Source organism: Odontesthes bonariensis, chromosome 19, assembly GCF_027942865.1.
Source record: "Odontesthes bonariensis isolate fOdoBon6 chromosome 19, fOdoBon6.hap1, whole genome shotgun sequence".
Taxonomy (NCBI): domain Eukaryota; kingdom Metazoa; phylum Chordata; class Actinopteri; order Atheriniformes; family Atherinopsidae; genus Odontesthes; species Odontesthes bonariensis.
Window position 1 is genome coordinate 91,012 of NC_134524.1, and position 15,582 is coordinate 106,593.

Consider the following 15,582-nt stretch of genomic DNA (forward strand, 5'->3'; position numbering starts at 1 on the left):
TAATTCACCTGTAAGCCCCACCCTCACCTCTGTTTCACCTGTAAGCCCCACCCTCACCTGTAATTCACCTGTAAGTCCCACCCTCACCTGTAATTCACCTGTAAGCCCCACCCTCACCTGTTTCTCACCTGTAAGCCCCACCCTCACCTGTGTTTCACCTGTAAGCCCCACCCTCACCTGTTTCTCACCTGTAAGCCCCACCCTCACCTGTAATTCACCTGTAAGCCCTACCCTCACCTGTTTCTCTCCTGTAAGTCCCACCCTCACCTGTGTCTCACCTGTAAGCCCCACCCTCACCTGTAATTCACCTGTAAGTCCCACCCTCACCTGTAATTCACCTGTAAGCCCTACCCTCACCTGTTTCTCACCTGTAAGTCCCACCCTCACCTGTGTTTCACCTGTAAGCCCCACCCTCACCTGTAATTCACCTGTAAGCCCCACCCTCACCTGTTTCTCACCTGTAAGCCCCACCCTCACCTGTGTTTCACCTGTAAGCCCCACCCTCACCTGTTTCTCACCTGTAAGTCCCACCCTCACCTGTAATTCACCTGTAAGTCCCACCCTCACCTGTGTTTCACCTGTAAGCCCCACCCTCACCTGTTTCTCACCTGTAAGCTCCACCCTCACCTGTAATTCACCTGTAAGCCCCACCCTCACCTATGTCTCACCTGTAAGCCCCACCCTCACCTGTAATTCACCTGTAAGCCCCACCCTCACCTGTGTCTCACCTGTAAGTCCCACCCTCACCTGTGTCTCACCTGTAAGTCCCACCCTCACCTGTGTCTCGTCTGTAAGCCCCACCCTCACCTGTGTTTCACCTGTAAGCCCCACCCTCACCTGTGTCTCACCTGTAAGCCCCACCCTCACCTGTGTCTCGTCTGTAAGCCCCACCCTCACCTGTGTCTCACCTGTAAGCCCCACCCTCACCTGTGTCTCACCTGTAAGCCCCACCCTCACCTGTGTCTCGTCTGTAAGCCCCACCCTCACCTGTAAGTCCCACCCTCACCTGTGTTTGTAAGCCCCACCCTCACCTGTGTCTCACCTGTAAGCCCCACCCTCACCTTTAATTCACCTGTAAGCCCCACCCTCACCTGTGTCTCACCTGTAAGCCCCACCCTCACCTGTGTCTCACCTGTAAGCCCCACCCTCACCTGTGTCTCGTCTGTAAGCCCCACCCTCACCTGTGTCTCACCTGTAAGCCCCACCCTCACCTGTGTCTCACCTGTAAGCCCCACCCTCACCTGTGTCTCGTCTGTAAGCCCCACCCTCACCTGTAAGTCCCACCCTCACCTGTGTTTGTAAGCCCCACCCTCACCTGTGTGTCACCTGTAAGCCCCACCCTCACCTGTAATTCACCTGTAAGCCCCACCCTCACCTGTGTCTCGTCTGTAAGCCCCACCCTCACCTGTGTCTCACCTGTAAGCCCCACCCTCACCTTTAATTCACCTGTAAGCCCCACCCTCACCTGTGTCTCACCTGTAAGCCCCACCCTCACCTGTGTCTCCAGAGGAAGTCCTTCTCCTGCTCCGACATCTCGTACAGAGGATCTCTGGAGCAAAGAGAGTGAAGCTGCTCTGCATCCGTGGCTGAAACACTGCTGTCGCAGGCCAGGCGACTGCTCTGAGGGGGAGAGAAAACCTAAATCAGAACCCACATCCGAACCCACATCAGAACCCACATCAGAGCCTACATCAGAACCTACATGAGAACCTACATCAGAGCCTACATCAGAACCCACATCAGAACCCACATCAGAACCTACATCAGAACCCACATCAGAACCTAAATCAGAACCCACATCAGAACCCACATCAGAACCCACATCAGAGCCTACATCAGAGCCTACATCAGAACCTACATCAGAACCCACATCAGAACCTACATCAGAACCCACATCAGAACCTAAATCAGAACCCACATCAGAACCCACATCAGAACCCACATCAGAGCCTACATCAGAGCCTACATCAGAACCTACATCAGAACCCACATCAGAACCCACATCAGAACCCACATCAGAACCCACATCAGAGCCTACATCAGAACCTACATCAGAACCCACATCAGAACCCACATCAGAACCTACATCAGAACCTACATCAGAGCCTACATCAGAACCTACATCAGAACCCACATCAGAACCCACATCAGAACCTAAATCGGAGCCTACATCAGAACCTAAATCAGAACCCACATCAGAACCCACATCAGAACCCACATCAGAGCCTACATCAGAGCCTACATCAGAACCTACATCAGAACCCACATCAGAACCCACATCAGAGCCTACATCAGAACCTACATCAGAACCCACATCAGAGCCTACATCAGAACCTAAATCAGAACCTAAATCAGAACCCACATCAGAACCTACATCAGAACCTAAATCAGAACCCACATCAGAACCTACATCAGAGCCTACATCAGAACCTACATCAGAACCCACATCAGAGCCTACATCAGAACCTACATCAGAACCCACATCAGAGCCTACATCAGAACCTACATCAGAACCTAAATCAGAACCCACATCAGAACCCACATCAGAGCCTACATCAGAACCTACATCAGAACCCACATCAGAACCTAAATCAGAACCTAAATCAGAACCCACATCAGAACCTACATCAGAACCTAAATCAGAACCCACATCAGAACCTACATCAGAACCTACATCAGAGCCTACATCAGAACCTACATCAGAACCCACATCAGAACCCACATCAGAACCTAAATCGGAGCCTACATCAGAACCTAAATCAGAACCCACATCAGAACCCACATCAGAACCCACATCAGAGCCTACATCAGAGCCTACATCAGAACCTACATCAGAACCCACATCAGAACCTACATCAGAACCTACATCAGAACCTAAATCAGAACCTAAATCAGAACCTAAATCGGAACCTACATCGGAACCTACATCAGAACCCACATCAGAACCTACATAAGAACCTACATCAGAACCCACATCAGAGCCTACATCAGAACCCACATCAGAACCTACATAAGAACCTACATCAGAACCTACATCAGAGCCTAAATCAGAACCTAAATCAGAACCTACATCAGAACCTACATCAGAGCCTACATCAGAGCCTACATCAGAACATAAATCGGAACCTACATCGGAACCTAAATCAGAACATGTGAGGAACATGAGAGGAACATGAGAGGCACATGTTCCTCACATCTGAGGAACATGAGAGGTTACCAGGCCGGGGCAGTAGTTGTAGCCCAGCTCTCTGCTGATGGTCCAGTTGGCATGCTCCTCGATCTGCTGCTCGTCAGGAAACACCACCGTCTGGTTGAACCAGGTGAACTCCAGCTCCACACACGGAGTCTCCTGAAGACCACAGCACCGCCGATCACATCCATCAGTCATTGATCAACAGCCAATAAAGAAACTTCAGCAGACACACAGAGGCACCTTGTTGGGGTTTGCTCCGGCAACTCCGATGGGATTGAGCAGGTCCTCAAGTCCATGGGGGACAGGCCAGAGTCCCAGGGCCACTTTACCAGAGACCAGGATGTCCTTGTAGTCAAAGAGGTTGACGTTCCCCCAAGCCAGAGGACAGTGCTCCTGTGGACAGGTGAACAGGACGGAGGGTCAGACATCAACTCGCCAATAACTTTACGGTTTCCGGCCGTGTCCTTGCTGTCCTACCTCCTTAGCTCCTTTCCTTCCCTTCACAGAACAAATGGACAGACAGAGTCTGGCTGAGCGAGGAAGATCCGCCAGGTAGATGTCGTAAGTCAGCCACTCATTCCACCTGCAGAAAGGTAACGCATGAGTCAGGCAGGTGTTTTAACTGCGGCCTCTAGGCGGCCGGTCAGCGGTCCCTGCCCTGTTCTGGCCCCCCGATGGTGGAATGATCTCCAACTGATGTCAGGACAGCTGAGTCGCTGCCCATCTTTGGCCGCAGGCTGCAAACCATCTCTGCAGGAAACACTACCCAGATCCGCCCTCTGAGGACATCACCTGTTTACTCCCAGCTCCTTACGCACTGATTTGTTTCCAAAACTATCTTTGTTTCCTAAACTATCTTTGTTTCCTAAACTGTCTTTGTTTCCTAAACTGTCTTTGTTTCCTAAACTGTCTTTGTTCCCTAAACTGCCTTTGTTTCCTAAACTGTCTTTGTTTCCTAAACTGTCTTTGTTCCCTAAACTGTCTTTGTTCCCTAAACTGCCTTTGTTTAATAAACTATCTTTGTTTCCTAAACTATCTTTGTTTCCTAAACTGCCTTTGTTTCCTAAACTGTCTTTGTTTCCTAAACTGTCTTTGTTCCCTAAACTGCCTTTGTTTAATAAACTGTCTTTGTTCCCTAAACTGCCTTTGTTTAATAAACTGTCTTTGTTTCCTAAACTGTCTTTGTTTCCTAAACTGCCTTTGTTTCCTAAACTGCCTTTGTTTAATAAACTGTCTTTGTTTCCTAAACTGTCTTTGTTCCCTAAACTGTCTTTGTTTCCTAAACTGCCTTTGTTTAATAAACTGTCTTTGTTTCCTAAACTGCCTTTGTTTCCTAAACTGCCTTTGTTTAATAAACTGTCTTTGTTTCCTAAACTGTCTTTGTTCCCTAAACTGTCTTTGTTTCCTAAACTGCCTTTGTTTAATAAACTGTCTTTGTTTCCTAAACTGTCTTTGTTCCCTAAACTGTCTTTGTTTCCTAAACTGCCTTTGTTTCCTAAATTGTCTTTGTTTCAAATCAAATTAAATCAAATTTATTTGTATAGCACATTTCATGTACAAACAATTCAAAGTGCTTCACATAAAATAAAAGCATTGCAGCAGGGAGTGGAAGAAGCATTAAAAATACATAAAAGAATATAAAGAGAAACAAATAAAATCATTTAAATGAATTTAAAAACCAGCAACAGTCTAGATAAGTTAAAAGATATTTCATGCATAGACACATGAGAACAGAAATGTCTTTAACCTGGATTTAAAAATGTCTCCATTTGGTGAAAGTTTAATCTCCACTGGCAGTTTGTTCCACTTGTTTGCAGCATAACAGCTAAATGCTGCTTCTCCATGTTTAGTCTGGACTCTGGACTGGACCAGCTGACCTGAGTCCTTGGATCTAAGAGCTCTGCTGGCTTTATATTCTCTGAACAGTTCACAGATGTATTTTGGGCCTAAACCGTTCTGGGATTTGTAAACCATCAGCAGGCTTTTAAAATCTACTCTGTGACTGACTGGAAGCCAGTGTAAAGATTTTAAAGCTGCTGTGATGTGTTCAGATCTCTTAGTCCGGGTTAAAACTCCAGCAGCAGCGTTCTGGATGAGCTGCAGATGTTTATTTCCTGAACTGTCTTTGTTTCCTAAAGTGTCTTCCCATTTGTCTCGGTACCTAACTTACTGCACTTACTCTGCACTAGTTCTGCTCTTAGCTTTTTGGTTTTGGAAGGATATACACTTATGATTTCTTGTGACCTGAAGTTCTTTTGCCTACCGATGTGGAACACACTGATTGTAAGTCGCTTTGGATAAAAGCTTCTGCAGAATAAAAGTAATGTCATGTGTGTGTTCGCTGTGTTTATTCCACCTGCAGAGCGGTAACGCACGACTTCCACAGGTGATGCTGTAGTTTTTTTTACCTGGGGTTGGAGCAGGGAACTCTCTGGGTGTTAACATTGTCACAGAGGGGCTCTCCTCCATGATAGATGCCCGTCCTCACATAGATCTGCACACAGAAACACAAATGAAAGGAAGTTACAGCTCTAATAATAGCAGGTGATCACTGCCTGTGGTGGCATATCGCATCATATTATATTATAGAATTTTACAGTAGATTCTATTCAAGATTTTATTCAACATTAGTATTTGGAAATATATTAAATTTTGGAAAAATTTAATATAAAACTACACCGCCTCTTTTTGTGAAATTATACTGTTCAGGGCAGCAAAGTCAGAACTGTTGATGTAGGCGTCCAAAGCCTTCGACCATTGAACACAAACTAAAAAAAAAATAATCAACTTCGAGGGCAAAAAAAAAAACCCACAGAAACAGAAACCAACGATAGAGTAACTAAAAAGGAACACAGAAAAATAAAACCAATACACAAAGACCACAGAGATTAAAAAAAAACTATAGAACCAAAAGAAACGAATACCACAAAAAGATGAAAAAAACCCACAAAAACACAAAACCAATACACAAACACCACAAGGCCATAAAATAACGTCACATACACAACAAAACTAAGACAGAACCACCAAAAAAATAAAAAAAACACCACAAAACCAACAAAAACTCATGAAGATTAAAAAATTACACACAAAACCAATACAAGCTACTACAAAGGCAGACAAAAAATAAATAAATAAATAAATAAACAACCTCCTCAAAGCTAAAAAAAAAAAAACACCCAATACTCAACCATCATAAAGATGATAAAGAACATCTAAAACCATTGGAACCAAACAAAATAATATGATTCAACTCACTTTTACTTTTTAATTTTTAATTGATCTAAGGGCACATTAAAGATACAGTCCAATTTAAGCTAATTAGAATTAAATTTATTGTGATCATTTATAATCTGATCAAATCCAATTAATTAAATTCCAAATTAGTCCAATTCAGACAAAACACCACTAACATGACTTCCTTAAAATGTAAAACTCAACCTCACATAATCACCAAAACCCTGTGTAAACACGACTTGGATTGTAACTGATTTGACGAGAAGATGAGACAAAGATGGAAAACACCCGAGAAGACAGAGTGAAGACAAACGGTGGAGGAAACAGGTGGAGGACACAGATGGAGGACACAGATGGAGGTAACAGACCTTGTCGATGTCCCGGATGTTCACGTTGACGTAGGTGGCGCAGAGCAGTCGGACCCTCAGCAAAGTGTTGAACGCCCACAGAGAACGAGGAGGAGCACCGTCTGCTCCACCTGGACAGGGGGACGGCTGAGGAGTCCTCCGGCTGGAACAAAAACACCACCCGTCACCTGGAGAATAGCTCCACCCTAATGGCTGTGGTGTGTTACCTCTCCCTACACCTCCATTCATGGCTGAAGTGCCCTTGAGCAAGGCACCTAACCCCACATTGCTCCAGGGCCTGTAACCAATACCCTGTATCTAAATAGATGTAAGTCGCTTTGGATAAAAAGCGTCAGCTAAGTGTAATGTAATGTGTCATCTTACACCACCCGTCACCTGGACACCTGCAGCATAGCTTTAGCTCCGCCCTAACATAGCTTTAGCTCCACCCTAACATAGCTTTAGCTCCACCCTAACATAGCTTTAGCTCCGCCCTAACATAGCTTTAGCTCCACCCTAATGGCTGTGGTGTGTCACCTTACACCACCCGTCACCTGGACACCTGCAGCACAGCTTTAGCTCCGCCCCAACATGGCTTTAGCTCCGCCCTAATATAGTTTAGCTCCGCCCTAACATAGCTTTAGCTCCACCCTAACATAGCTTTAGCTCCGCCCTAACATAGCTTTAGCTCCACCCTAACATAGCTTTAGCTCCGCCCTAACATAGCTTTAGTTCCACCCTAACATAGCTTTAGCTCCACCCTAACATAGTTTTAGCTCCACCCTAACATAGCTTTAGCTCCGCCCTAACATAGCTTTAGCTCCACCCTAACACAGCTTTAGCTCCACCCTAATGGCTGTGGAATGGCACCTCACCTGTAGGACGGCGTGACGAAGCCGGAGGCCGGAAGCTGAGAGAACAGACTCTCTTTGGACACCAGCATCAGGTGAGGCAGGCGGCCCACGATGATGCAGGAGCGGATGTACTGCAGACAGGTGGGGCAATCAGACAGGTGGGGGGGTAATCAGACAGGTGGAGCGGAGATACAGGTTCTGAAGAGTAGAGCTTTATGGTTACCTTGTACTGACTGAGAGGAAAGTTCTCCAACAGGTACTCATCACAACCGCACACCTGAGGGAGAGAAAGACACAGGTGAAGCAGACAGGTGGAGCAGACAGGTGAAGCAGACAGGTGAAGCAGACAGGTGTACAGGCAGGGGGTACAGACAGGTGTACAGACAAACAGATGTACAGACAGGTGAACAGACAGGTGTACAGACAAACAGGTGTACAGACAGGTGTACAGACAGGTGTACAGACAGGTGTACAGACAGGGGTACAGACAGGGGTACAGACAGGGGTACAGACAGGTGAACAGACAGGTGAACAGACAGGTGTACAGACAGACAGGTGTACGACAGGTGAACAGACAGGTGAACAGACAGGTGTACAGACAGACAGGTGTACGACAGGTGAACAGACAGACAGGTGTACAGACAGGTGAGCAGACAGGTGAACAGACAGACAGGTGTACAGACAGGTGTACAGACAAACAGGAGAACAGACAAGTGTACAGACAGGGGTACAGACAGGGGTACAGACAGGGGTACAGACAGGTGAACAGACAGGTGAACAGACAGGTGTACAGACAGACAGGTGTACGACAGGTGAACAGACAGACAGGTGTACAGACAGGTGTACAGACAGGGGTACAGACAGGTGTACAGACAGGGGTACAGACAGGGGTACAGACAGGGGTACAGACAGGTGAACAGACAGGGGTACAGACAGGTGTACAGACAGGGGTACAGACAGGTGTACAGACAGGGGTACAGACAGGGGTACAGACAGGGGTACAGACAGGGGTACAGACAGGTGTACAGACAGGTGTACAGACAGGGGTACAGACAGGTGTACAGACAGGGGTACAGACAGGGGTACAGACAGGGGTACAGACAGGTGAACAGACAGGGGTACAGACAGGTGTACAGACAGGGGTACAGACAGGTGTACAGACAGGGGTACAGACAGGGGTACAGACAGGGGTACAGACAGGGGTACAGACAGGTGAACAGACAGGTGTACAGACAGGTGTACAGACAGGTGTACAGACAGGTGTACAGACAGGGGTACAGACAGGTGAACAGACAGGTGAACAGACAGGGGTACAGACAGGTGTACAGACAGGTGTACAGACAGGTGTACAGACAGGGGTACAGACAGGTGAACAGACAGGTGAACAGACAGGGGTACAGACAGGTGTACAGACAGGTGTACAGACAGGGGTACAGACAGGTGAACAGACAGGTGAACAGACAGGGGTACAGACAGGTGTACAGACAGGTGAACAGACAGGTGTACAGACAGACAGGTGTACGACAGGTGAACAGACAGACAGGTGTACAGACAGGTGAGCAGACAGGTGAACAGACAGACAGGTGTAGCAAACAGACAGACAGGTGTACAGACAGGTGTACAGACAGACAGGTGTACGACAGGTGAACAGACAGACAGGTGTACGACAGGTGAACAGACAGGTGAACAGACAGGTGAACAGACAGACAGGTGTACAGACAGGTGTACAGACAGGTGTACAGGTGTACCTTGAGGATGTACTGGCCCTGGTACTCCTGCACACAGAGGCGGAGCTGCTGGGGGGACAGGTGCATGGAGCGGCTCTTCTTCCTGATGGACTCAGCGATCAGCTGCTCAGGTAAACTGTCGTGACTCACCTGGACACACACACACACGCTGGTTAGTCCAGCTGCTGTTGGGTTCAGGCCGAGGCTCTGACCGTCCTCACAGGACACAAACTACCCTACAAGGGCTGGAACTGCCCTACCCTGGTGAGAACAGGAGCTACTGGAAACTAACCAGGTGAGTCAGAACACCTGTGGACAGTCCAAGTCTGCTGGGTGGACAGGAACTCACCTTCAAGGTGTACTTCTGTTTGGAGTTAGAGGGAGACACGATTACCCAGATGGTCACGATCAGCCGCCCTGCAGACAGAGAGAGAGAGGGGTAAAAATAAAACTGAAAAAAACAAACAAAGAACTTGACATGGAATTAATAAATACTGAGCTTTCTTTGATAAGGACCATGGAATTAATAAATACTGAGCTTTCTTTGATAAGGACCATGGAATTAATAAATACGGAGCTTTCTTTGATAAGGACCATGGAATTAATAAATACTGAGCTTTCTTTGATAAGGACCATGGAATTAATAAATACTGAGCTTTCTTTGATAAGGACCATGGAATTAATAAATACTGAGCTTTCTTTGATAAGGACCATGGAATTAATAAATACTGAGCTTTCTTTGATAAGGACCATGGAATTCATAAATACTGGGCTTTCTTTGATAAGGACCAAGGAATTACTAAATACTTAGCTTTCTTTGATAAGGACCATGGATGACGGAGTACATGGGTAACATGGGAAGGAACGTAGGTAACAAAAGGATATCACAAAAGGACAGGGGAGACTGACAACTAAATAGGGACCTGGGAGTGATTGGAGGCAGGTTGCAGCTGGGGATAATGACTAACAGGTGTAGTGAATAAACTAATGACGTGAATGAACTAATGATGTGAATAAACTAATGATGTGAATTAACTAATGACCAGAGTGAGGGGGAAAACGATGACAAGACTCAACTGAAAACCAAAACATAATCTAAAACATAAAACTTAAAACATGGGCAGAGTCCCGTGAGCGTGACAGAGCCCCCCCACTCAAGGGGCGGATCCCAGATGACCCAAAAGTCTGAGGGTGGGAGGACACAGCCTATGTCACAGTCACCAGAACAATCATTGTTAGCCTTAGGTTAAGTTAAACCTGACCCTAACCCAAAAGGACTCGGGTCCTGACAAAGTTCTAGGTCCTGTTCTGAGAGACTTTACTGAGGTGTTCACAGATATCTTCCCGGGTATCTCCAACACATCACTGAGCCAAGCGGTTGCCCAAAAGCCATCACCATCTCACTCCTGCTTCAATGACCACTGTCCCGTTGCACTCATGTCCAATTATTGGTTTCCTTAGCTAGGCTACTTTATTAACAAAAATGGCTTCGTATGAATTACACTATTTTGGATTTAATGAACATGATTGTGATTGGCTTAGATTGAATTGTATCTGGAAAGTGTCTTGAGATGAAATTTGGCGATATATGAATAAAATTTAAAGGGAATTCAGATCTACGCTGTGGTTAGCGCAGGGTTCCAGGTTCGATTCCTGGCTGGGGCCTTTCTGTGTGGAGTTTGCATGTTCTCCCCGTGGATATGTGGGTTCTCTCTGGGTACTCTGGCTTCCTCCCACTGTCCAAAAAAACATACATGTCAGGTTAATTGGTGACTCTAAATTGTTCCTAGGTGGTTGTCTGATTTGCCTGGGTGTAATGCACCCTGCCGAGCACAGCTCTGGCCACCTCTGCCACCCCGAGTGGGATTAAGTGGGTAAAGAAAATGGATGGATGGATTGAACTCGGAAAGTGGAGAGTGAACCTTAAAAAGGAGTGAGACAGGTACAGAGAAGAGGTTGGTTAGCACCTTTGTCCAGCTTGCTGTAAATGTGCTGGGGCAGGTGGGGGCTGGATTCCACGTTGGGGGGGTAAACGTAGAGGGCCTGACTGTGGGCCCCACCCCCCTCCCTCTCCTCCATGGCCTCTTTGCACACGCTCAGTATGGAGCGACGGAAGTCCTGGATCTCAGGGTCCTTGATCATCTCGAACTCGCAGACTGGCATCCCAATGGCGAACCCTGCAGGGGGACAGCGTTAGGGACAGTTTGGCAGAAACCTATGACTGGGGGACAGTATTAGTGACAGTTTGGCAGTAACCTATGACTGGGGGACAGCGTTAGTGACAGTTTGGCAGTAACCTATGACTGGGGGACAGTGTTAGTGACAGTTTGGCACTAACCTATGACTGGGGAACAGATATAATGACAGTTTGGTAGTAACCTATGACTGGGGGACAGCGTTAGTGACAGTTTGGCAGTAACCTATGACTGGGGGACAGATATAGTGACAGTTTGGCAGTAACCTATGACTGGGGGACAGCGTTAGGGACAGTTTGGCAGTAACCTATGACTGGGGGACAGCGTTAGTGACAGTTTGGCAGTAACCTATGACTGGGGGACAGCGTTAGGGACAGTTTGGCAGTAACCTATGACTGGGGGACAGCGTTAGGGACAGTTTGGCAGTAACCTATGACTGGGGGACAGCGTTAGGGACAGTTTGGCAGTAACCTATGACTGGGGGACAGCGTTAGGGACAGTTTGGCAGTAACCTATGACTGGGGGACAGCGTTAGTGACAGTTTGGCAGTAACCTATGACTGGGGGACAGATATAGTGACAGTTTGGTAGTAACCTATGACTGGGGGACAGCGTTAGGGACAGTTTGGCAGTAACCTATGACTGGGGGACAGCGTTAGGGACAGTTTGGCAGTAACCTATGACTGGGGGACAGCGTTAGGGACAGTTTGGCAGTAACTTATGACTGGGGGACAGATATAGTGACAGTTTGGTAGTAACCTATGACTGGGGGACAGCGTTAGTGACAGTTTGGCAGTAACCTATGACTGGGGGACAGCGTTAGTGACAGTTTGGCAGTAACCTATGACTGGGGGACAGCGTTAGTGACAGTTTGGCAGTAACCTATGACTGGGGGACAGCGTTAGTGACAGTTTGGCAGTAACCTATGACTGGGGGACAGCGTTAGGGACAGTTTGGCAGTAACCTATGACTGGGGGACAGCGTTAGGGACAGTTTGGCAGTAACTTATGACTGGGGGACAGATATAGTGACAGTTTGGTAGTAACCTATGACTGGGGGACAGCGTTAGTGACAGTTTGGCAGTAACCTATGACTGGGGGACAGCGTTAGTGACAGTTTGGCAGTAACTTATGACTGGGGGACAGCGTTAGTGACAGTTTGGCAGTAACCTATGACTGGGGGACAGCGTTAGGTGCAGTTTGGCAGTAACCTATGACTGGGGGACAGTGTTAGTGACAGTTTGGCAGTAACTTATGACTGGGGGACAGATATAGTGACAGTTTGGCAGTAACTTATGACTGGGGGACAGATGTAGTGACAGTTTGGTAGTAACCTATGACTGGGGGACAGCGTTAGTGACAGTTTGTCAGTAACCTATGACTGGGGGACAGCGTTAGGGACAGTTTGTCAGTAACCTATGACTGGGGGACAGCGTTAGGTGCAGTTTGGCAGTAACCTATGACCGGGGAGGGGGCGAGTCCTACCAATTTCCCGGTTCAGGATCTTCTCCTCACGGTTGCCTAGGGGCTCGATGACCTTCAGTATCGGGTGAAACAGTCGCAGGTCGCACAGACGCCTGGTTTCGTCGTAAAACTCCTCCCTCTCTGCCTCCTGGGTCACACCAACAAAGATGTAGCATGACTCCTCCTGGCCAATCAGAGAGCAGGGGTTAGAGTTAAGGTTTAGGCAGAATCAGTCGGTCACACCTGAGAGCGGGCGTACCTGCAGCAGGTGATAGAGTGGGTACTTCCTGGCTTCGCTGAAGAGCTGCTGCTTGATGCTGCTGAGGGGAGTTTCTCTGAGGCACTCCAGACTCACCATCATTCCTGAAACACATGTACACACATGATATCACACACAGTAACACACGCACAGCAGATATATAAACAACAACACACACAGCAGATATATCACCAATAACACACACAGCAGATATATAAACAATAACACACAATATTTATATGAACAACAACACACACAGAAGATATATAAACAATAACACACAATATTTATATGAACAACAACACACACAGAAGATATATAAACAATAACACACACACAGCAGATATGTAAACAATAACACACAATATTTATATAAACAACAACACACACAGAAGATATATAAACAATAACACACACACAGCAGATATATAAAAAAATAACACACACACAGCAGATATATAAACAGCAACACACATAGCAGATATATTTAAACAATAACACACAAAGCAGATATATAAACAATAACACACAATATTTATATGAACAACAACACACACAGCAGACATATAAACAATAACACACACAGCAGATATATAAACAATAACACACACAGCAGATATATAAACAACAACACACCCAGCAGACATATAAACAATGACACACACAGCAGATATATAAACAATAACACACCCAGCAGACATATAAACAATAACACACACAGCAGACATATAAACAATAACACACACAGCAGATATATAAACAACAACACACCCAGCAGACATATAAACAATAACACACACAGCAGATATATAAACAATAACACACACAGTAGATATATAAACAATAACACACACAGCAGATATATAAACAACAACAGAAATTAATCTCACCTGTCCTGTGGTTTAAGGTCACCTGTGTATTATATGAGATTGCTGCTGCTTGTGTTTTTTGTTTGTTTGTTTGTGTGTTTGTTCTCTGCTTGTCTGCTTACAGGTGCTCCTGGTGGCTCTAAGGTTGGATTCCCCACAAAAGCCGTGAATTGTCTTCAGTTTTGTTTTTACAGGTGTAGCAGCTGGTTGTCGGATTTTTCATTGTTTTTTATGTTTGTCTCTTCATGTTTCTGTTCTTTTTTTGTCTTCTTCGCTTTCCCTCTCTCTCTGTCCCCCGGTCCGGTTTGGCACTATTATCATATCATGTTACTTATTGTAACAAAAATAAATAAATAAAAATGAGGAGTTGATGGGCGTCAAGGGGAGCTTTACATTCATAAATCTTCCCTTGGCATAGCAAATGTGTTTAGCATAAATGGTATTCAGATTAAAATTCTGCTGCCATAATGCTGGACAGGACAAGGGTAAAAAAAAATAAAAAATTAATCTCACCATTAGGGAGGCAGCAGTCCACCGAAATCCGGGGGGGCATCAAATGGAGCCCCCATAGTTCCCCTGAAGATGGCCTGGGTGCCATGGTAACCACCTATCCAAGCCGTCCCAGCTCAGCAAGGGGCTACCTGGAGATGTGGACTTCCCGTTTATCTGTGATCCACCTGAGGATTCCAGGTGTTTTAGCTGTTCCCTTCATTGTTCATCAGGTACACCAGATAAACCCACCAGAGTTTCAAGGTTTCTGAAACCCAAAAAAAGTCCAAAGTAATCCGTTTGAATCTGTATTTAACAGACAGAAGAACAAAGAAGTTATTTTCAGTGTCGTCACTGACCAACGTCACCAAATGTAGAATCTCCACAGGTGTGTTGTTTGGCAGACGCTTTCATCCAAAGCGACATACAGATGCTAACATCAAAGCTAATGCTAACATCAAAGCTAACATTACCTAAATAGCAGGAAAGTTTTACGAATAAACTTGCTATGAAACCATACAAACCCGGCCTGGTGACAGTAATCATGAGAACTTTCTGTCTCATGTGTTACAGCTAGGGCTGGACAGCGATTAAACTCTAATTAATGTCATGATTTCCCTGATTAATCGCGATTGATCGCATGATTCCCCTGATTAATCTCATGATTTTCCTGATTAATCGCGATTAATCGCATGATTTCCCTGATCAATCGGAATTGATTGCATGATTTCCCTGATTAATCGCGATTAATCGCATGATTCCCCTGATTAATCACAATTAATCACATGATTCCCCTGACTAATCGCGATTAATCGCATGATTCCCCTGATTAAACGCAAGTAATCGCATGATATCCCTGATTAATCACATGATTTCCCTGATCAATCGCATGATTTCCCTGATTAATCGCATGATTTCCCTGATTAATCACATGATTTCCCTGATTAATC

The 15,582-nt window shown here is 46.0% G+C and overlaps 1 protein-coding gene across 1 annotated transcript in view; it reads right to left on the reverse strand.

Annotated features, from left to right (window-relative positions):
* The window catches only part of LOC142368982 (phosphatidylinositol 4,5-bisphosphate 3-kinase catalytic subunit alpha isoform), a 47,410-nt gene that overhangs the window by 27,044 nt on the left and 4,784 nt on the right, over window positions 1-15,582 (reverse strand). Inside the window, exons 2-15 of the mRNA XM_075451201.1 lie at window positions 14,657-14,900; window positions 13,275-13,378; window positions 13,037-13,199; window positions 11,326-11,535; window positions 9,708-9,775; window positions 9,380-9,508; window positions 7,855-7,908; window positions 7,653-7,762; window positions 6,799-6,940; window positions 5,602-5,687; window positions 3,671-3,776; window positions 3,434-3,586; window positions 3,218-3,349; window positions 1,496-1,620 (exon numbers count right to left, since the gene is read on the reverse strand). Coding sequence (XP_075307316.1) covers window positions 1,496-1,620; window positions 3,218-3,349; window positions 3,434-3,586; window positions 3,671-3,776; window positions 5,602-5,687; window positions 6,799-6,940; window positions 7,653-7,762; window positions 7,855-7,908; window positions 9,380-9,508; window positions 9,708-9,775; window positions 11,326-11,535; window positions 13,037-13,199; window positions 13,275-13,378; window positions 14,657-14,741 — 1,667 coding nt within the window. The 5' untranslated portion in view covers window positions 14,742-14,900. The remainder of the gene's footprint in view (window positions 1-1,495; window positions 1,621-3,217; window positions 3,350-3,433; window positions 3,587-3,670; window positions 3,777-5,601; window positions 5,688-6,798; window positions 6,941-7,652; window positions 7,763-7,854; window positions 7,909-9,379; window positions 9,509-9,707; window positions 9,776-11,325; window positions 11,536-13,036; window positions 13,200-13,274; window positions 13,379-14,656; window positions 14,901-15,582) is intronic.